At 35.0% G+C, this 24,799-nt stretch overlaps 1 protein-coding gene across 5 annotated transcripts in view; it reads left to right on the forward strand.

The window, feature by feature from the left end:
- The window catches only part of LOC145242175 (uncharacterized), a 203,648-nt gene that overhangs the window by 98,206 nt on the left and 80,643 nt on the right, over window positions 1–24,799 (forward strand). For all 5 annotated transcript variants that reach the window (XM_080105166.1, XM_080105164.1, XM_080105167.1 and 2 more), the window contains exons 4-5: window positions 4,227–4,302; window positions 7,344–7,420. In XM_080105166.1, the coding sequence (XP_079961292.1) occupies window positions 4,227–4,302; window positions 7,344–7,420 (153 nt within the window). The remainder of the gene's footprint in view (window positions 1–4,226; window positions 4,303–7,343; window positions 7,421–24,799) is intronic.

Raw genomic sequence — 24,799 nt, forward strand, 5'->3', positions numbered from 1 at the left:
CATTTGGGGACTGTGGAGGGAGATGAGTTGTCTTATCATTGCTCCCAGGTCCATTTTGGCCTGGAGTGGTAATACCTGTTAGGTCTGTCTGAAGATGCTGACTTCCTGGACAAAAAAGGCACTAAACATTGATGCTAGTTTTTTTTTTTTTTCTTTTCCCATTGCAAAACTCAATCATGTTCTGCAAAGTCAAAAACAGAAACAATTGTCTTCTACAAAACGACCAAACAAAACACCATGAATAAATATTTAAAGATATAAAGAACTCGAAGCATAAAAACTTTATCTTAAATTACCGGCTTCGATATTAAATAATCCGAAAATGGTTGATATGCCATAAAACAATCAACCAACCAGCTGTTTGAAATCTTCATTTGAGGTACCATGAAGTGAGATTTCCCCTAATCTCTATCTGTGCCAAAATCTAAACTCAGATTCCATGAACAAAGCTTATTTCCCAGAACTACCCAACTATGGAACACTGTTCTGTTGGTTTGCTTCCCAGTTGAATACAACATGGTAGCCTTCAAATCTAATGTAAACAAGTTCTTGTTGAACTGCCCCATAAATAATCAAATTCTACTCCATTTATACCATTAACGATTACTACACTACCATCTTACATTTACTAACCCTTATCCTTGAGTGGCCTTCGGGCCTTGATAAGTGGTAACTCCCAAGTAGAAAAAAAAAAAAAAAGATCCAGTCACAGTTTTGGCGCTATTGTGGCAGTATATATCGTCTTGGGGTCACAATAATCACATTTACTCTTGCTAGTTATTTGTCAATAGTTCTGTACCCATGCTGCGAAATTAGACCCACAAGTTTCTTATATTGATGCCACTATTCTGAATGAGAGATAAGGGTCTGTTTATTATTGCGCTACATTGCAATGTTTTCTGTTAAAGTTTGTTCTTTTTTATGAAAATTGATTTGCATCCTTTAGACATATGGGTGAGTTGTTACTGCATTTTTTAAAATTTTGATGCATCTCTGACATAAAACGGTCCTGGATATGACCCTAAACTATATCCGATGGTGAGGCCCCAGCTTGCGGGCTTTGGGGGTGTGAAGCCACCCTTTAATTGCCATTGCTCCCAAGTCCACTCTGACCCGGAGTGGTAGTATCTGTTAGGGTCCCAATTATGGGTTAAATAGAAACCGACTTGAAATATATATATATATATATATATATATTTAAAGTGATGGTTGTGTAGTTCCAACGAGAGAAAAAATGTATATTTAAAAGAGTGTAGCCATCAACAATTGTGGGTTTTTTTTAAAGGTTTTCATCATATTTTTATTTTAAAATATTTTTATAACGCGTTTCGAGCTTAGGGTGTGCTCTCTTCAGATATTTTCGTAAAAAGTTTTTCTTTAAAATGGGAGTTTGTGGATATGCCTCCGCTGATATTAAATATGTTTTTCATAGTGGTGCGTCGTGCGATGCGTGTGTTCAGTGTTTAGACGTTCTGTCTCCAAGTGTAAGTGTTTCACTGTGACCGGTCAAAGTTAGTTTCAAAGAGTGTTTTTTAGTCCATATGGTGAAGGTTTTTATGGCTTCTTTAGGGTTCTTTTTTAAAGACTTTCTTTCCCCATGTATAGCATACACTCACACACAATCCCATACGCATACATATATATTCATGTACATGTACACATGCACACGCACACAGGCACACACACATACACACACGTACATACATAGAAATATATGTAGGAGCATACATATATACACATATACATACCCACCTACACACCCACACACGTACTCGCATACATCCACCGCTAACAATTATTTTTATTTTTTTATTTTTTTATTTTATATATATATATATATATATACACACACACTTTTTTTTTTTTTTTTTTTTTTTTTTCCTACCAAAACACGCATGTATATATGCGCTTAATCATTCAGACATATGTACACGCACCCACACACACACACAAGTAAGATGGAGAATAATAGGTAGAAGATATATATACACGCACATACACACATATATGTACACACATATATGTATGTGCACATACACTCACAAACATCCACATACTATGTAGGCACATACACATACACACACACATGCACACACACAGACATATGCAGGGGCTCACACATACGCGTATATCCATATTCACACGAACACATTTACCCACTCATACATGTGCATACATATGTATATATTCATACATACACACACATACATACGGATGTGTATACACCCATCCACCCATATATATATATATATATATATATGGGCACATGCACTCACAATCCCACACACACATACATATTCATACATCCCACCTTATGTATATATTGGTTGAAGTTTCCTTTCCAATCCATGCACATATGCATACATGGATTCGGTCACCCAAACATAAGTGCACGTATACATACAAACAAGATGTAGCATAGATAACAGATGATATATAATTATACACACACGCATACACAATCATATGTGTACACCCACGCACATACACATATACACACGCACACATGCGCGCACACACACATACATACGTTTAATTTCTAGTTGTTTGTTTAGTTAAGAGAAATGGTACTGTACTGGGTATGGGCGCGCGCACCCGCGAAAGTGTGCGTGTGCCTTATTGTGCTTTTTTGTTGTTTCGTGTGTGAGGGTGCACACCTACCCAAGCATGCATGCGTGTAAGTGTATTTTGTGTTTTGTCTATTTATGTGTATAATTATGGAGAGACGTTTAAGGCGGGGTTAAACTTTGTTATGAAATTTTTTTCTTGAGTTAGCAAGTAGAAGTAGTTGTCAGTTTGGAAGATGGGCATTATCTCGAATCTGCCTCCACTGCATGTGTGTATATGTTGTGATACATGTAGGTGTCTATTTTCCGCGATTTTGATGTTGGATCGGTGTAGGGCTACTCTATTACTAAGGTTTTTTGTAGCGCCTATGTAGGATTTATCGCATGCTGGACATTTTATTACATAGATTACGTTTTTTGAGGTGCAATCTAGGTTTTTTTTAATTTTGAATGTTTGTATGGGGTGAGCAAATGTGTATGTGTTTCCCTCTAATATTATGTTGCAGACTCCACATCGTTGTTTGTTGCATTTTGTGACTCCTTTTGTTGCGTCTTGATTGAGTTTGGATGAGGTAAGAACGCGTTTTAGGTTTTTGGGTTGGCGTTTGCTTTTTATTATTTTTGTTGTTTTAAGGAAATTGTTTAGTTTGCTGTTTTGGTTAAGTAGGACGAGGTTTTTCGTTATCTCTGTGAAAAGTTCAGGGTTGTTTGTGTTGTGTGTGGAGACGTATGTTAGGATTTGTTCTTTGTTTCGTTCTTTAGGGGTTCTCAAATCTTCTACTGGTATATTTGTCGCAAGTTGGATCCCTTTGTCTATAAGTTGTGATGGGTATTTTCTTTTTCTTAAATTTATTCGTAGTTCCTTGAGTCGGATTTTTCGAAGGTTATTGCCCGTGATTATGGTGCAGATTCTACGTGCTAGGGTGTAGGGAATTGATTTTATGCAGCTTTTAGGGTGGTGACTTTTAAAGTGTAGGTATTGTTGGGTGTCTGTAGGTTTGCGGTAAATGTCTGTGATAATGTTATTGTCTTTAATCTTTATCAGTATGTCTAGGAAAGGTAATTCTGTAGAGCTTTGTTCTATGGTGAATTTAATTTTTGGGTGTAGGTTCTGGAGTATGGTGTGTAAGTCTGTGATGTCCCCCCATGTGGGTTTCCATAGGATGAAGCAGTCATCTAAGTACCTTTTCCATGATTTTACAAACAGTTTTTTAGTGCTGTGGCCAAATTTTTGTTCTATTTTTTTATATAGGGTTTCTTCTAGGTAGGCTAATGTAAGGGTTGCATAAGTCGGTGCCATTTTCGTTCCCATTGCTGTACCTAGTGTTTGGATGTAGTTGGTATTGTTGAATTCGAAGGAATTATTATTTAGAATTATGTCTATACTATCGATAATGAATTGCTTTGTGAATCTGGGATGTAGTGTTTGTGCGTGTCTGTTGATCCAAAATAGTATTGCTTCTTTTCCTAATTCATGGGGTATATTACTATATATATATATATATATATATATTTCTATTAACATTTTTTCTTCAAAATGACTGGATTCGGCATTAAATAACCTGAAAAGTGTTGATATGCTATAAAACAACGAACCTGACACAAGACAACATCGCTTTAAGCATCTTTGACTAAATCATATATACATTTGTTTTGCAGACTTCCCTTCTGGAGACATTTCCAGAAGAAGGAGGCCAGCTCAACCCGGATGAAAGAACCATCCCTTTTTTACCAGGTAAGTTCTTAGAAAATGGCGTAATAAAAGAAAAAATAGAAAGTGATAGCAACTACTCTTACAATTTTCGAATTTTGTAATCATGCACAAATGTATTTTATTTTATTTTAATGGATTGATAGTTGCTATTTCTTCTAAGAAGTTAAGGGCAGAATAGATTCATTGATTGATATAATAATTAAACGAATGATTTTGCGCTACAAGAATTGTGAATGTCAACGTACTTAAAGGAATAAATTGTAAGATGGTCAACAACATGGAATTTGGAATATAGACTGTAATTTATTTTCTTATAGATATTTATATATACACACACCTTTTAATAGTATAGTATATGTACTTTTAATGTATATATACAATAAAAATGTTTTTTTAATTGCCAGATCTATTTAAGCTCGATGAAAATTGATTGCACTTTCAGAGCATATATATCATTTGTAAACAATTCAAATGCCACAAGTATATTTATAGCACATTCATATAATTTTATTTGATACATGGTACGTCTTACATGTGTTTCGTTGAATGGTATATAAAACTCATCAGAAATCCATAAAAAAAATTTTTAATTTCCTTCCACCTTTAGTCCTTTTCTAAAAAATCTTTTATGAATTTTTATGGGTCTTAGAGGTGATTTTTAATATACCATTAAACGAAACGCGTGTAAGACTCGCCATATATGAAATAAAATTATATGAATGTACTATAAATATACTTGTGGAATTTGAATTTTTTATATTGTTTGTATTTAGGCAAGATATTTTCATTAATGCAAGTGTTATTGAACTATGTGTGTACTTCTGCTTAATATGACGTTTATTTTTATTTATTTATTTATTTATTATTATTATTATTATTATTTTGTAATACGCCAATTTCTGTTGAATTGTTTTATGCAGGATTGATAGTTTTAGGTTCCATATTTCGTGAATACTTTTGATTCGTATAATCATCTTCAGGCAGATATTAGTCTTGGTGTGTTCGCAACTGCTGAGTTTATTAAACCATGCGATAATATATATATATATATATATATATATATATATTAACGAATGCATAAGTGATGAGATGTCATAAGCGTGATGTGATCACGCGTGGAAGACATGAAACATGTTTAAAATATTTTTATTTCTTGCTCCCTCAAAATAAACATATTTATGCTAAGCAGAGTAATTACAAATTTTGCTTACCCCCCCCCCAAAAAAAAAACTGAGGGTGAAATTAAAGATTTCTCTCTCGCGCGCGCTCTTTCTCTCTCGCGCGCGCTCTTTCTCTCTCTCACGCGCTCTCTCTCGCTCGCTCTCTCTCTCTTTCGCTCGCTCTCTAGCTCGCTCTCTCTTTCTCTCTAATTCACTAAACAGCTTATTAGTCATAAAACAAGTATTTTTTTTTTTTTTGGCAGGGGGATAGGGATGGGGTTGTTAACTTTGATTACTTACTTTCATAAAAGCTGAATTTCAAACTAGATATGCTTGTCAGTCTTGACTGACATACAACAAGCATCATGGTGTCATATATCAGTGAAGCCTGTTCCATTGACCCATGACCTTTTTAATTAGTAATAGTGTAATTGATCACTTAATTTTATACAGCAGTTATAGAGTCCTTTCTAGTGGATTTCTGCTTTCTCTAATCCAGAAAAATGGATTTCTACTTAAAGAACATTCGCTTAATTGCTTGTCTGATTTATGTATTTTTTTTCTGACAAATTGCTAAAAGCTTACCTTTCTATTATTTCCTTGATATTTGGCAGGGTTTTCTTTCTTCTTCACGCTCCTACTTTATATTTCTCGTCTTTTGTGCTTTCTCTTTTCATCTTCCTGTCTTCCTTTTTCCTTATTATGATAGTTCTCGCTGAAAACTGAAAATGTTAATCTTGTTGTGAAGGCTAAGACTTCAAATGATTTTATATGGGAAATTACAGATGATTTTTGTTTCATCAAAAAATGATTTCCTGTCTCTTTCCCACATGTGTACTCAATGCCTTTCTCTTGCTTTTATGCTGAGGGCATAGGGATACGTGGAGGGGGAACCCTCTCTAAACAATTAACAAATAAAAACTAAATAAATAAACCGAATCATAGCCCCCCCCCGCCTCCGAACCAAAGTGAACGCCCAACAGGTCAAGACATACTTATCAAGAAATCATCTCACCAACGAGACACCAAAAACTTTAACATTAACTCAAATTTTAAAGTAACTCCCTCCTCCTACCCCCACATATTCCCTTCCCCCTCCATGTATTCCTATGCCCTCAGCCACACCAGAAATTAACATCTCAGACCCTCTCCCATAAGTTCCTTAAACTCCAAAACTAAAACATTACCAACATACCAAGCACACTCTCCCACCTTTCCCCCTATTACCTTCCTCTTCCCCCCCCCGCTCTTCTCGCACCCCTCCCCTGTTCACTCTTTCATCCCATAACAACGAACATTTCTGTAAAAGTCTGAGGAAGCTAGAGACGGCCAAAAAAAAAACGGCCGGGTAGCTGAAACAATAATGTAACTTAACAGAAAGATACGGTAATAAAAAATAAAACGTGTGTGTGTATGTGTATATATATATTGCACTCTCTTTTCTCTCGTGAAGCAACATCAGTTGGCAAGGGATGACCAAGGAAAATATAGGAAGTGAAAGATGTATACATAAAGACCTGGCCAGAAATAGGTTGATTTGGAAGTCAATATCTAAAAGCTACCCAACACATGCCAAGCATGTAAAACGGATGTTAAAGCGATGATAATTATACAAATTCTGTCAAGAATTATGGAAATGTTACATCTTATGTATAAGTCAACAATGATGATGCAAAGTGAACTCAGCTACTTCAACCAGATTTGAACTCTGATTGTCCATTTGTCAGTCTCCATTGACGACTATTTTGTTACTTTTGCTCTTTTAAAGCAACAGTAGACTCCCTCTCTCACCTGAAATCAAAAAGACGGAGAGTAGGAAAATAAATTGGAAAAAAATTGAACGGAACAAAAATGTCAACTTTTTTTTTCTTTTTTCAACAGCTAAATATTTCTTCTTTCCAGGCAAGAAATATTTTGGTCGAAGTCACATCCGAGAAGTTGCAGAAAAACGTCTTGGACCAATTGATAAATACTGCAAGGTAAGTTCAAATTTTGATTCTGTAAATAAATAAATATTGCCTGTAACCGCAATTACATCTTATTTCTCAATTATTTTCTTTTAATTTTGAAACTGGAGAATTATTTTCTTATTAATGCAGGTGTGTGTGTGTGTGTGTGTGTGTGTGTGTGTGTGTGTGTGTGTGTGTGTGTGTGTGTGTGTGTGTGTGTGTGTGTGTGTGTGTGTACAAACGTAGCTTTCTATCAGATATGTAAAACATCAGAGATCATTGTGTTCAATTTAGATCATATAGAAAATCCTCAATGTGATGACTATAAAAATCAATCAACTCGCAAATATCAGTAGCTCAATATTTAGTGTAATAGACGCGCACACACACACACACACATATATATATATATATATATTGCACTCTCTTTTCTCTCGTGAAGCAACATCAGTTGGCAAGCGATGACCAAAGAAAATATAGGAAGTGAAAGATGTATATATATAAAATAGAAGCGTTTGTGTGTGTGTGTGCATATATATATTACACTCTCCTATAGCCAACACCACTGGATCGATCATGACCAAACCTGGCATGATGATGGTCTCCGACCTAGGGATGATGCACAGCATTTTTGGTGTGGCTCTTACAACATCCACTTATTGCAAGGGTGCTGACAAAGCGGGTACCCGAATGTACACTAAAGTCGTGCACAAAGCGCAGATATATTTTGCTAGTATATACATATTGGCGGTTCAAAACGTTTTCCAAATAAAGAGCTTGCACCCAAGTATATTGGTGTGTGGTCTTGATTTGAAAAATCTTTCTCTCATAGCCTACAGAAAATGGACTCTGATTTATGAAAGTATGATAGGTTATGAAAAGGAAGGGTTGTAAAGAGATAGCTTCGAATTTGGGGGTAACAAAACCAAAGCAAAATATGATGAAAGTAAAAATAAAATAGATAAACCCCATAATTTATTATACCATACCTGTTCACACTGAAACACTTATCACAATATTCTGTGGATCTATATTAAAAAACCTTGTTAAATATTTACATTCTATGAAGGTCAGGCACGAACGAACACCCCATAATTTTATTATACCATATTTCTTCAAACTGAAGCATAATTACCAAAGTATACTTACGCAGATAGATATGAAAAGTCTTTATTTAAGTTTGTGCCTATTTCCATTCTATGGAGACCAGGCGCGAACGCAGACCCCACAATTTTATTATACCATCCCTATTTAAGTTAATATACTTATCAAAGTATTATGTACATCTATATGAAAAACACTTGTAAACGTTTTTTTTTTTTTATTATTTTAAAATTTTTTATTTCCATACTTTGTGGACCAGGCGCGTACGCAGACCCCACAATTTTAATGAATCATCATTATGCCAGATCAAACATACCCATTCCTGTGTCTTGATACATCTTCTATCATTATATGTGATCAGTTTTCTATAATAGTCAACCATATAGGAGCCTATTCGTGACCAGACACACACACATTCAGCTTTATATATATATATATATATATATATATATATATATATATATATATATATATATTAAATTGTAATTCAATGAATTTCAAAAAACTCTCATTGAAATGAAATGAATTGGTTGAGTTTCATATCAAAGAATTTTTATTATTCTAAGCAAGACAGTTTTAGAAAGTTTATCTCCTTAACCTATAGAGTTTCGATGTCTACCATCTCATCAGAGGAGTGAAAATATTAGCAAATAGTTATAAAGGTATGCACCCTATTTGCTAAAGTCAGTGAGACATGGAAAGTCAAAGTGAAAATAATACATTTATCAGAAGTACTTCTGATAAATGTATTATTTTCACTTTGACTTTCCATGTCTCACTGACTTTAGCAAATAGTGGGGCATACCTTTATAACTATTTGCTAATATTTTCACTCCTCTGATGAGATGGTAGACATCGAAACCCTATAGGTTAAGGAGATAAACTTTCTAAAACATTCTTTGTCTTGCTTAGAATAATAAAAATTCTTTGATATGAAACTCAACCAATTCATTTCATTTCAATGAGAGTTTTTTGAAATTCATTGAATTACAATTTATTTGCTCTATCTTGCATATCGAGCAATTCTTGTTTAGATGGGATAACTTATAGAATATTACTGCCAGTGATATTTTGTAAACCAACAATCTCACGTTTACATAACCACTGATTGTTAAATAAAAACTATTCCGAAGTATATATATATATATGTGTGTGTGTGTGGGTGTGTACCTGAAGAAGGTCGAAGTTTACATCAACTTTACCATGTTGAACCATGATGTTTGACTTTTGTACACTTAACTTTAATTCAAGGTCGATCATTTAAAAATAATTTCATAAAATCAACAGTTGGTTCTTTGATAAGACAGGTGCGCGTTCAAATGAATGTTTGTTTAGAGCACAAGCGTTATACATCTACTGCTCAAAATCTCTCATCGATCCATTCAACATGTAACGTGGTCGTACCATTGAAATCTCCTGTCTTGTATCTCCCTATACTGACAATATATATACTGACGAGATTTCATTTTTAGTGGAGAAAAACAAAAAAAAAACAATATATATACTCACGAGATTTAATTTTTAGTGGAGAAAAAAATAAAAACAAAAAAAACAGCATGAATATGTAGAATCTCTCGTGAATCGAAAACTGAACACAAAATCGGTTGAATTCATTCTCTGTACGTAGACACGCTCAAGACGCACACACTAACATGACTGTGTCCATTTTTCCATTGTGAAAATGATATTCCATACGAGAACAATGGTCGGAAGAATCCAAATAATGAAAACAACATTGTTGTTTGATTGCCTTCCACCTACACCGACTTTTGGCGTTGGCTGTAGATGTATCTTGACGTAATAAATCTGCTGGAAAAATGCTTCTGTATTTATCGGAGGTCACGTGACTGGGAGTCTTTGCATTATAATCAAGACTCTTCTTCTGAAGAAGAAGAACCCTGGTCTCTTGATATTGGAGTTTCTGGATGCAATTAGTGAGTGAGCATCACGGCACAAATTTTATGACGGTTTCATTATTAAATAATGAATAGAAAAAAAATACATGAATTTTTATTTTTTTATTTTTTTAATGTAACTATGAACCCGTTGTTTGTGTATTTGGAAAATATTGCAAAATTTCAATCGAATCAAACCCGTATTCATTCTTTTACTGTGTCTATCTTGATTCTGTCACGACTTGTTCCTTCTAATTTCTATGCCATAACTGCTTTGTTTCTGCGTTTTAAAATATACCGTCACATGGTTCCTTCCGTCATCCAACCAAAAGTTGAATTTTATTAAAAGTTCATCTTCAACTGCTCTCACTCAAACTCTTATTACTCTAGCACCCAAGACGGAGTAACTTTGTCTATTATTACACTTAATGAGTTAATCAACGTTTGTTTTTATAAGGTATTTTTTCTCTATATACTTAAGTTGCATTGTCAGAGAATAAGAGCCCCCATGTACATCTGCTTCCATCTCTGAACATTATATTAGAATTTTTATCCTTATTTGTTTGGTATTGTCTGGTATTATTGTAAAAAATCCTGATTTAGAAAAAATTAATGCCACCATCGAATTTCTCATTTTACTCTGAAAGTTGTTTAACCTTGGTATAGGGCTTTGTTTTTAATTGAACCCATTGATAGACAGCAGTTTTATTGTTGATGTTGCAATATTTTGAGAATAATGGGGTAGTTATTTAAATGCTGCCCACCTCAGCATTATTTGGCACAATGCCTGGAAAATGGGAACCCCGCAGGCTCCCCTAAAGGAGAGGCACTCCTACAATTTTAAAAATTGCCTGAGTAACCCCGTCGGCATTCCCCGGTCGGGGCGTCTCAGGCAGCAAGCAATAAACTTGCCCCACCGGAAAGCCCGGTGGCAAGGCCTGGGAGGGTGGACCTCCTAGGTATTACCCAGGCGGTGTACCTCAGTCCAACAGGTGCTGGGCCGGTTCCCGGCCCCTCACCTGTTGGGCTGAGTGTCAAGTGACGAATCCTTGACTTGTACTACCCTGTCTCCATGCAGCCGAAGCCGCTAGGAGACACATCCCATCATCCCAAGAGAATAATGGGGTATGATCCCACACAGTTGGACGATTCTATTTATAAACGATGCTGCTAAGAACTGACGAATCAAATTAATTCACGTTCTGCTGCCAACCAATCAGAAACCAGAATTGCTTCATAAATATTAAACCTTTTCTGGAGCAATTTCACATGTTCTTTTCCCGGGTTTCGACACGGTAAGAATATTTTGTTCTGTGGAACTGTCTACTACAAACAAGTCACCTCCCAGGACTTGTGTGTAACAGCGAACCATCTGAATACAGTTCTGAAACTCAAAATGGCTTACACTTCTAGAGTTGATTTGCATTAATTTTAGGTTTGTTTTTTGTTTTTTTTTCGTTTTTCGAGATGAGTTTGACACAAGTTTTTGATAAATGACATCTGTGATTATTCTAGAATCATCATCATGGTCATATTTGTAACTTTTGTTTTACGTGCTGGCAGGTGTTGGACAGCTTTAGGAAATTAATTCCAAACCAACCTATTTCTGGCTGGGTCTTTATTCATCCCTATTTCTCTTAAGTGCATCGTTATCACTTCCTCCCATGTTTTTGTTGACCTTTTTTTCCTGTGAACCGGACCTGCTACCCCAACTGTTCTACATCTTCTACTCAAAATCTCTCCTCCTTTCATTCAACATGTAACGTGGTCGTACCATTGAAATCTCCTGTTTTGTATCCCAATATTGATCATGTTTCATTTTTAGTGGGGAGGGGGCAGCATGAATATGCAGTCTCCCGTGAATCGAAAATGGGATACAAAACCGGTTGAATTTGTTCTCTGTACGTGGACATGCCTCAACACGTACACGCTAAAATGATTGTGCCCTCCATTTCCAACTTGAAGGCATAGTTTATATGCACTAATAAGTTTCCTGCTGTCTTGAAATGTTTGCTTGATTAATGTTGGTATGAAAGCGAAAGAAAGTCCCGAATGAGATCAAGTGAAATATGAACACTTTTAACATTGCCCATCAATCATTTAACAGATTTTGTAGTTTTACTTCTCGTCTGGCAAAAAAAAAAAAACCGCGACAAGCCACGCATGCGTGAAAATCTTTCAGGGCCACTTTTTCATTTCCCTGCTCTTTCTTCACCTCTCCACTCTCTTTTGCTCCCTCTCCCTTTTTTGAAGTGATAAGGATGACTTTGAGAAAAAGAGGGATAAATAAAGACCTGGCCAGAGATAGGTTAGTTTTAAAGACAATTTCTAATAGCCACTCAATTCATGCGAGCAAGTAAAATAGGCTTTAAACTGATGATCCATTTGGTTAATGTCGGTCAGCCAATAATATTTATATAACTTGATTATCTATTCTGTCAAAAAGGAAATGTTAAATTTTAAAATAAATTTTGAATACATTTTTTAGATCTATCTCTATTATGTAAAAGGAACTCTGTATGTACGAGTGAGTTTCCTATAGACTCTGAAATGGCTAGACTGATTTTTTTTTTTTTTTTTTTTAGATTTTACACAGATACTTCATGTGTCTGGGAGTGTTCTTGTATAGATTTTGTATCGGAATGCATCTGATAAGAAAATCGATAATCAAAAAATTCCGATTAAAGAAGGAACGGTCCGATTTTGCCAAAGTTAACCTTTTTATACAAGCTAACATAACAAGTGCATTTGAGAAGTTTTATCACCGCACAAGCAGAAAGGTTCAGCCTATAAAATCAACTGTACATTCTTTTATAAGACAGGACGGCATTTAAAATGAATATTTCTGTCTAGAGTACAACTGAACCATGATACTTGACTTTTGTACGTTTAGCTTTAATTTGATTCTGTAAAAATAATTTCATAAAATCAACAGTCGGTTCTTTGATAAGACAGGTGCGCATTCAAACTGAATGTTTCTGTTTAGAGCACAAGTGAACCATGTTACTTGACTTTTGCCTTTTAAACTTTGAGCGAAATCATTTATTTTATTTTATAAAATCAACAGTAGATTCTCTACAGTGCAATGTAGACTACAATGCATTGTGGACTGCTACTGTGGAGAGGCATGTGAAGCTTCCTCCTGATACACTGCGGGTATTCCCTAACTATAGCAGGCAATCAATCGATTTGATTAAAAAATGGGTGATTTCACCAATTTTTATGGCAATATTTTGGGAGGGGTCGCCTTGCTAGTTAGGATTAAAATGTGTTTAAACATTTCAAACATTCATCTAGCTACAACCATTGTCTACAATTTTCCCTACTCTCCTTCTGTGCCTAAAACTAACGAAAATTCCAGGAACAAAATTTCTTTCCTCGTCTGTGGAACTCTGTACCATGGAGCTGCTTTCCAGCTGACTATAACATGGTGGTTTTCAAACGCAATTTAAACAAGTTATATTTGAGCTGTCCTCTTAAAAAAAAAATAAAATAATAAATGCTAACGTCTAACACTCATTAACCCTTATCCTCGAATATCCTTCAGGCCTTGATAAGTGGTGACTCCCATGTAAAAAAAAAAAAAAAAAAAAAAAAAATTGCACGTTTTGGATGTTGTTTAGTGAAAATTGTATATTTGATTTGTAAATGGATTGAATGCATAACGTCCTGCATAACCACTTGTTCAGCACCCCTTACCTAAACTGAAACTCTTAATAAAAAAAATAAAATAAAATTGACAGTACAATAAAAAATTACGCTAAAATCAGGCCCAAACTCAAACAAAACCAACCTGCCTTCTCCCTTGAGGCTTGCATTTACGAACATCCGTGGGCTTAGAACTAATTTAAATGATGTTGAAGCATTTCTCCTAACAAACACCCCGGATATCTTAGCACTAAGTGAGACTAACCTACACTCCTCCATCCTCTCTAACTACTTTAACATGCCTGGATATCTCCCACTCTGCCGCAAGGACTTTGACAGACATATGCACGGGCTTGGAGTATATATTCAAAACACCCTCCCCTTGACTAGAGAAACAAATCTAGAATCAGACGATCAAGCCTTTATGTGCTTTAGACTTAATATGCAACATAATATTAGCTACTTTTATTTTCTCTACTGCTCTCCCTCGACCCAGGACTAACCCTAATAAACAAAGTCTCTGACAGCATAGATACAGCACTTTCCCTCGACACTAGCGCACAAGTTCATGTATTTGGTGACTTCAATGTCTACCACAGCAACTGGCTTGGATTTTCTACTCACACAGACGCAGCTGGTACCACAACACATAACTTCTCCATATCTCATTCCCTATCACAGATTGTTATGTTTCCGACCCGTTTCCCAGACCAGCATTAACAACACTCATCACTTCTAGATCTGTTTCTGACCACAGTTCCCGATGACTGTGTAACTAATGCTCACAGCCCACTTGGGAACGCCGATCATGCAGTGACAATGGTTGAAATAGCCCTAAACTTTAGAGCCAAAACTGAACAGCCACTGCTCAAAACAAAGAGATATTATAAAAAGGCTGACTGGGAAGCCATCAGGGATCTCATCAGGGACGCCCCATGGCAAAATATTTTTTCACTTCCTGCTGAACATTGCGCAAATGAGACCACTGAATGGTTCAAAGCAGCAATTGAAGTATTTTCCCACGTGCAAATTTTATAGCAAGCCCCACTCTCCCCAATGGTTTACTTCTACTTGTGCAGCTGCAATAGCGCAAAGGCAGCATGCGTACCACAAATTTAACCGACATAAGTCCAGTTCAAACAGACAGAAGTATATAGAAACCAGAAGTAACTGTAAGAAAGAAATAGCGACAGTTAAGAGAGAATTTACTGAAACCACTAAAAAACGCATCGAAGCACAGAAATTAGGAACTCGCGACTTCTGGAAAATCTACAACAGTGTAGTAAATAATTTAGTAAATAATGGGAAATCAACAATTCCTCCACTATCCAACAATTATGAGGTTGTTTGCTCTGCAGATGAGAAGGCTAACATGCTTGCCAGTCGGTTTGCCTCCAACTCCACACTGGACCCTGCCAACCACCCCTCCCTGACAAACAGACGCCACATTAGACGATCTGAAAATCACCCCTTCTCAGGTGCATGCTATCATAAGAAATCTTGACACTGCAAAAGCATGTAGACCTGATCTCATCCCAGCTGTGCTATTAAAAAAGTGCTCCGCTGAAGTAGCTCCAGTTCTCTCCAAATTTTACAACAAATGCCTTAATTAATCTTGCTTTCCTGCCTGCTGGAAAAACTGCTTCTGTAGTACCACTTTTCAAGAATTCTGGCGAAAGAACTGACCCAGTAAATTATCGCCCCATTAGCCTCCTCCCACTTTTCGCTAAAATATTTGAGACCATAATTAACCAAGCTCTAGTCCATCACCTTACAGATGCTAAACTTCTGACTGACCAACAATATGGATTTAGGCAAGCCCATTCCACAGCAGACATCCTAACTGTAATCTCAGAACGTATATACCATTCACTGGATAAAGCGGGTGAGGGTAGAGCGGTAGCTCTAGATATATCTAAGGCTTTTGACAAGGTATGGCATGAAGGTCTTCTCAGGAAAATCAGATCATATGGTATCACTGGAAGAATAGATAACCTAATTAAATCCTTCTTAAATAAGAGTCCACATTATTTAATATCGAATTTTGACGAGTCCACATAATAATGTGGACTCTTCAAAATTCGATATTAAATAATGTGGACTCTTCAAAATTCGATATTAAATAATGTGGACTCTTCAAAATTCGATATTAAATAATGTGGACTCTTCAAAATTCGATATTAAATAATGTGGACTCTTCAAAATTCGATATTAAATAATGTGGACTCTTCAAAATTCGATATTAAATAATGTGGACTCTTCAAAATTCGATATTAAATAATGTGGACTCTTCAAAATTCGATATTAAATAATGTGGACTCTTCAAAATTCGATATTAAATAATGTGGACTCTTCAAAATTCGATATTAAATAATGTGGACTCTTCAAAATTCGATATTAAATAATGTGGACTCTTCAAAATTCGATATTAAATAATGTGGACTCTTCAAAATTCGATATTAAATAATGTGGACTCTTCAAAATTCGATATTAAATAATGTGGACTCTTCAAAATTCGATATTAAATAATGTGGACTCTTCAAAATTCGATATTAAATAATGTGGACTCTTCAAAATTCGATATTAAATAATGTGGACTCTTCAAAATTCGATATTAAATAATGTGGACTCTTCAAAATTCGATATTAAATAATGTGGACTCTTCAAAATTCGATATTAAATAATGTGGACTCGTCAAAATTCGATATTAAATAATGTGGACTTGATTGTAACATAGGTGTGATATACGAAAAAAAACTTTTGCATTTATTCATTTAGATTATTATTAGTAGTAGTATTTATTTTTTACTCTTCTGTTTTGTTTTTGTTTTTGTTTAACTGTTGTGGATGAGTTTTAAAATAATCTACTCATGAATTTTGCAAGTGATTTACGATTCTAAAATCTGACTCTTCTTTCTCTTCGAAACTCTTATTAAGTTTGCAATAAAGTCACGAAGCGAATTGCAATTAAACCAGTTGACTCAGCTGAGTCATATGAACAGACTGTATATGATTTTGAGTCAGAAGAGATAGCGAAACGCGTGTCATTAAGATGTGCTTTCCTTTATTTGTATCGATACACAGGGTGGGGCATAAGCGATCTTCCACATTTGGTGTTGGCTATAGTGGAATGTTATGTTTTCACAAACAGGTGCATATGTAAACATTGATGCATTTATGTCTTTTGTTTCTGCATTTTTGAGATGAGGATGGGTAGTCTGTATTATTTGGGGTATTCAGACAACTGTTCTCATCTTCGATGTTATTTAAAAAAAATGTTTTGGTCGACGTAACCTCCGATCTTCTTTGGGTGCATCTTGTCGAACTCTGGCATCTTTCTGACTAATTCTGTGAATCTGCATGGAATTTTGAACAAAACCTTTTATTTAATACAAAACTTCTTTCTTAGAACTGCACGCCTGTAGAACTCTCTTCCGATTGCCTGCCTTCCAGCTGACTACAATCTGATTATGTTCAAGTCCAACGTAAACAAGTTCTTGATAAGCCGTCCCCCTAAGTAATCCAATCCAAACTACTTATGTTTACTACGCTATAATCACATTTACTAATGTATACCCATTAACCCTTATCCTCGAGTAGCTTCTGGGCCTTGATAAGTTGTGATTCCTGTGTGTAAAAAAAAAAAAAAAAAAAAAAAAAAAAAAAAAATTTTTTTTATAAATACTATCTGCGTGGGTAGTATGCTCTCATTCCATCAGCCATCATCGGGTAGAGATCTTAAATAATTCACGATTATATTTTGAGTATTGCCCGCACCGAAGATTGAACCATCAACCTCCAAAAAAGTGTCACTTGAAACTGAACACTGTGAACGTAGGTCCTCGCAAGGACTTATGGCATAACGGATAAAGTACTAAGTAAAATTCAGTTCTAAGTCGTACGAGAGAGAAAGACAGATAAATAGACAACTCATACTACTATACCCGCCAATGGGTGGTACACATGCACAATGTATTAGGTTGGTGCAAAAATAATGTCGTTTATATATATATATATATATATATAGTTAGACGCCAAGAAACGACGTTATTTTTACACCAACCTAATACATTGTGCATGTCTACCACCTTCTGGCGACAGCACACACACATATTGCTTGAAATCTTGTCAGGCATAAGAGATCACTGGAAATCGCATGGTTTCGGTAACTTTCGTTCTGCGATCATTTCTGATCCTGGAGATGTTACACAAAGTCTGTCATTTAAACAACAGCTCTCGTTATGTAACTCGTGTCTACTGGCGTATCTTTTTCATTTTTTCAATAATTACGATTTTGGTATTATTGGAGTGCTCCACCCTATGCTAATCCTTTTAAGTAAAATAAGATTCTACTTTTTTTTATTTTTTTATTTATTTTTTTTTTTTCAGCTTAAAAAAAAAAGTTGTAAAAAGGCATGACAAACACAAAACCATAAGTGGGGGGGGGGGACTTTTGTTTAAAAAAAAAAAAAAAAAAAAAAAATTTAACATAACATTTTTGGACCGGATAATATTTTCAAGAATCAGTTCTTAAATATGTTATTTAGTTCATCAGTGTGTGATAATTACCACCGAATAAACTGGAAATTAGTCCTCATTTTATGTTAAATTTGTATGCAAAACTAATCACCCACCATCTCTGACACCTTTTTAATAAGGTTTGGCATAAAATCTCAAGAAAATTGTCTGGTATTATTTAATACTAGGAGGGGAGGTACCCGACCTGCCCGGTCGTAAAATATGCTTGAATATATTTTAATTCATGCAGATTTCATATTTATTATTACAGAACAAATTCTCTCTCTCTCTCATATATATATAATATATATATATATATATATATATATATATATATAAATCTCATTCAAACACGGTGGTGTTTGAATATATAACTAAGTGGCAGTTTTAGTAATTTAGAACTGCTTTAAAGCTTCACCGCTCACTCACTTTTCGACCAAATTTCAAACGATTAGTACAGTTTATAGATCACCTTCTCAGCTATATTGTGAAAAAAAAATTCAATTTTCATTCAGTAAAACAAAAGTTATGATGAATTTACTGGTGTTCGAAATCGTAAAAATATGTAAGAAGGTGAGCGACGCTTTTTATGAATGGTTTCCACAGTAACCACATCGTTTCAGCGACTACTGTTGCTAGTGATTCACTGCTGTCGCGGAAAGAGAAGTAACAAGTGAAACAGAATTAAAGCATGAAAGGGAGATAATTGAGGGGATTTTATTGAAAGCAGACGAGTGCCGTACATTGTTATTACATATGTGTTTATAGGAGCAAAAAAATAGGACTGAAATTAAACAAAGAACAAGTGAATTTATTGGAAGCCTGGAAAAATCATAGATTACAATAGAAAAATGCGAGCATGAAAAGTAATATGGTTAAGCTTAAACGTGGAAAAGTAAAGGACTAGTTGTTAAAACTGGAAAAGAAAAGGACAAAACATTCTTGTAAAAAATATAATAAATTTATAACTCAAAATATTGCAGCATTAAGAATGTTTTAAAATTCAATTTATAACATTATATAATCAATTCTTAATGCTGCAATATTTTAACTTATAAATTTATTATAGTTTTTACTAGAATATCTTGGCCTTTTCTTTCCCAGTTTTAACTAGTCCTTTACTTTTCCATGTTTAAGCTTAACCATATTACTTTTTATTCTCGCATTTTTTTTTATTGTAATTGTATGATTAGATCTAAATTTTTTGCAGTAAAAATATAAAAATTTTAAACAAAAATTTATTATTTGAAGTAAGGAATACACAAAATTTCAAGTTCTTTCCTTAATCCATTGATTTTCGATGCATGGCTTATTTCTTCAGAGGAAATGTCTTTAGCAAAAAAATCATTATGGATAAACATAATTTTGCTTTTTAGCACATATATTGAGAATAAATTTTAAAATATTTTTAAAGGAACAGAAAAGGATGTCATTTTAAGGTGATCCAATGGGAGAATTGGATTAAACAAGAAAACGAATATGCATTACACGATTCGAGTGGCGGCCCCAGAATATTATTTTGATATTCCATACTGGTTAATAATTCCAAATTGAAAATAAAGACATATAGCAAGATTAAACCTCTTTTAGAGCTAAAATATTACAATAACTCTATGGTGGTATTAATTTTGTTAGGCTTTTTTTTTATTTATTTTTTTTATTTATTTTTTTTTTTTTTAAATATCGTAAGATCACCATTCCTGCTGGACAACCCTACAACGTTTTACTTAATCTATAATATAAATCTCACCTGTCTGTTTAAATGTATCTATATATGTATGCATGCCTGCCTAAAACTTTTGACAGAGGCGACAGATTTTCATGAGATCGGTATTGTTTTGAAGCTCGACCCTTCGGACAACAAATATCAAAAAATTGGCTAAAAACATTAATTCTTTCACTCTCAACTGGGCACTTTTCTACAGGGAGGGGTCGCTTTTTTTTTTTTTTTCCGATATTACTGAAAGTCATCCCCTTTTTTCGATTGACTAGCCATAATTTAAATCTTCGTCACTCTGGTTTGGCGATGGATGTAACAGCAAAGACGTCACGTTTTATTTATTTTTTTTTTTTACGTTCTTTTCCTCCTTCGCGGTACGGGTTTGAGCCTGCCTGCCTACTGCCACTTTTTTTTTTTTTTTTTTTTTTTTTTTGTCAACACACGCCTCCAAACACCTGGGCAACGCTGGGCACCCAGGCTAGTTTTATTCATAATTTAAAGATTTGAAAATTATAGAAATTAAAAAAAAAAAATAATAATAATAAAAATGGAAAAACAAGGAAGAGCAGATGCTGCTGCTGTGATTGTATGAGTTAGGAGTGGATGGACTTCAGAGGAATTCTGTTATTACTAACCAGCATAGTGTTACTGCTGTCGACTAAGCATGTGTACACAGTGTGATAATGGATAATGTATTGAAGTAAAACCTGGTGAGTGAGAGTTGAGGACATGAGTTGCATGGAAAGAAATGGCGTGCGAATGGTGGATGCGTAATGTGAATCTGAAAAGATTGGCTTAGAGCTGATGATAGAAGATTAAATCTGAGAGATGCATGCAGAACAGGAGACTTTGTTAGTATGGTCACATTGAAGGAATGAATGATAATTTTGGGGTTTGTAGATGTAAAGCAGTTAACATAGCATCTCTAGTTCATGGGGAGGGAATCAATAAGAATGGAAAGAAAGACCTGGCCAGAAAAAGATTAGTTTGGAAGTCAATCTCTTAAGGCTGTCCAACACATGCCAGCACGTTGAACTGAATATGATAATGGTGTGCTTCAGGAAGGAGAGAAGCCTGCAATAGCTGCAAGGTTTTGTGATAGTTTTCTTTACTGGTGCCAAAAGGAAACGGTTTTTCTAACATTGTTCTTGGACTCACGGATTATGAAGAAAGAAATCAATGCAGTTTCACCCAAGATTCTTGGAGAAGTTTCAGGAATGACTTCATCAGTGTGTCTGCTACAACATCCCCGATATCACTTGGCATGTGCGTGTCTGTCTACGGATTGTTCATCTAATAATAAGTGATTATTAGACGAACAATTCGTGGACAGACACTGAAGAATACAAAAAAATCTATGGCCAAAAAGAGAAAGTAGAACACCACCTTAAGGCGTCCTTTAACCAGAAGGAGCAAGTTGCTTTTGGCCGACTTCAATCTGGATGCCACCCAGAGCTCAAACACTGGCCTCTTGTTTTGTTTTTGAGATTAAATTAAAAAAAACAAAGAAACAAAAACATTTACATTAATTTATTTTTAAAATTCTTAATTCTTTCGAACTTTTTACCTTAAAAGACAAAAAAAAAAGTTTAATTTCTTTTCTTATTCTAAATTCTCGTTTTACTTCTACGTATTTTTCCTAACATTACGACCTTGTTTTTTTGTTTTTAAGCTGTTCTTCAACAATAAGTATTTTATAAATAGATAATGGCTGCTTTTGCTTTGGTTGGTCTGTTGCATAAATGAATGGCAAACATACTGAAGACCTCAGAACGATAAAATAAATAGCAAACTTTCGACCCACAAAGACCTGTAGTAAAGACCTGTAAAAAGCTTAATTTATTTTCTCTTTATTCTGATTCGTTGTTCTACTTGTATTATTTTGTGCGGCATAATCATGTTGACACACCGGTTCCTGTTAGATCACCGAAGTTAAGCAACATTGAACATAAGAATACCAGGCGCTGTATGTAGGACGTCAGCACCATCCTGCATATATATATATATATATATATCAATAAATATTAAATATTTTTATTTTTTATTCAATTTTCATCCCAAACAAGGCACAGTGCCACTTTGAAGCAGTGGGATACTATCAGGGACTTAATTAGCAGGGTCATTATGAAGGGAGATGAGTAGAAAGATGCTTGTTAACATTACACTTGAACTTCTGCATATCAGTGCAGTTGGGAAAGCAGAATCACGGAAGGGAGTTCCAAAGACCCGCAGTTCTGGGGAAGAAACTATTGGAGTAAAAGGCTTTCTTATTATACAACATAATGACGTTGATGCACCAGTTCTCATTAGATCACCAAAGTTAAGCAATGTTGAGCCTGGTCAGTATTAGATGGTTGAACATTTAGTAATACCAGGCGCTGTATGTAGGATGTAAACACCTTGCCAGAGTTGCAAAAAACTAACCTTGTCCATCTTTCATAACAGATATATATACAACTGAGGACCACTTGTGTATTTGATATTCCCATGGAACTTACACCTCCATGGGAAGCCGGTTCAACCTGCGTAGGGTGAATGCCACTGACATATATATGCAATGCATTATTTTCCTACCATTACTGTCATGATGATTATAATCCGTTTAACGTCCATTCTAGATGCTGGCAATATATTTGAGCACTTTCTAGAAATTGATTTCCAAACTAATTTCCAGGTCTTCATTTACCAGAATTGCCCCTCGTTACTATCTCCCATGTTTTACTTGACCTTCCTGTGAGCTGATCCTGTTACCTAACTGCTCTACATCTACTAACCACACATCTCTCGTCCATTCCTTCAACGTGGTCAAACCATCAAAGTCTACTGCTCTGCCTACATCTTCCTATACATCTACCAAGAAAGGCATATATACTCTCTTTTGCCACTTGCCTACTAGGTGCGCTGAGCACAGCTATTCTTGCTTGAAGACAAACTACTCTCAAGAAAGAATTATCGACAGCCTGATGCTCACGAACTTTCGTTAATTTTTGAAAAGATAATAGTGATGTGTAGTAGTCGTCATCGATGGCAGGTGGTAACCGCGATGGATAGGAACTTCAAATCTCCTAACTGTATTCTCGGCAATTACTACCATCCATAGTTGTTGTCGACTCACCACGTTTTGGCCAAGTAAGCCTCTGGCCGGCTTTGGGTAGGATCGAAACCGCTATCTTCAGATAATGCTCATTAATTAATATAAATAATACTCCTACTCAATAATGAATTCCAATTAAAAAACAATCTATACACCATTCGGTATGGACCCGACACGGGAAAATCAGACGATAACTAAATGTGGATTTATAAGATCAAAAAATCCAGCCTTGATCACCCTTTGGGGTCCGTAGCGCAGTTGATAGACGTTGAATCTCTACGGTTCCATATGAGCATTGTCTGAAGATAGCGGTTTCAATCCTACCGAAAGCCAGCCAGAGGCTTACTTGGCCAAAACGTGGTGAGACGACAACTACAGATGGCAATAATTGCTGAGAATGCAGTTAGGAGATTTGAAGTTCCTATCCATCGTGGTTACAACCTGACGAAGGCCAGAGGAATAGTTGGCCGAAACGTCGTAAAACAACAACTAATAAAAGATGAGAATAATAGTCCGCAATAAATAAAGGTAAAAAGGGTTAAGAAATATAAATTCCAGGCAGAAGCGCGAGTGTGGAGACTAACACCTTGCTCAAAGATGCCCAAGGTAGGTTATAGTGCTTGGACGATTAATTGGAATCAGGAATCTGAAAAATCGGGACTTTCAGGAGTATCGGTATCAGAATCGAAAAATATGTGTGCCTATTTTCCGATGCCAAAAACGATTCTTTTAATTGACTTTCTTATTTGATTTTGTTCAAAGCAAAATCTTCTATTGTTGATAGTAATGATAAAATAATGAATATCTGTTGATTTTAAGCTCCAAGAAAAACTAAAATCGATAGATTATCCACCACAAATGTATCGTTACATGTGAGAAAATATCTGCACATTTAATGTTTTTACGGTAATCGTGAAAAAATAACAACTTTATAGTTAAACTAGCGGGACCTGTGGAAACTCCACAGGGGGCTCATTCATATGTAATATATTGATGTTAGCATTCTGTAGATGTTCAGCGTAAATGGAAATGCTCTGATATTATTGTAGCTCTTTTGTTAAAACTGCAAAAGTATTTGTGTAAGGTTGCAAGGACGTCCAGCGTAGCCCGGTCGTAAAGTACGCTTAAATATGATATTTTAATTCTTGCAGATTATGTATATATTATTATAGTTAATATTCTATCGATTTTTATATATTATAAAGTTGCAATTTCAAAAATAAAAAAAATATATATCCATATGATTTGGGTGCATTAGTTTGACTTGGAATCAACACTTATGAAAAAAAATGTGTGTGTATATATATATATATATATATATATATATATATATATATATATAAACTTGAGTTCCTTCAGCTATAACCGAAACCAAAACTTCTGAAGAATTTATTACAAGAAATGGAAGTCCATAACAATTAAACAACAGT

Source organism: Euprymna scolopes, chromosome 21 (genome assembly GCF_053919585.1).
Source record: "Euprymna scolopes isolate OS-2025 chromosome 21, ASM5391958v1, whole genome shotgun sequence".
In the NCBI taxonomy this organism is placed as follows: Eukaryota; Metazoa; Mollusca; class Cephalopoda; order Sepiida; family Sepiolidae; genus Euprymna; species Euprymna scolopes.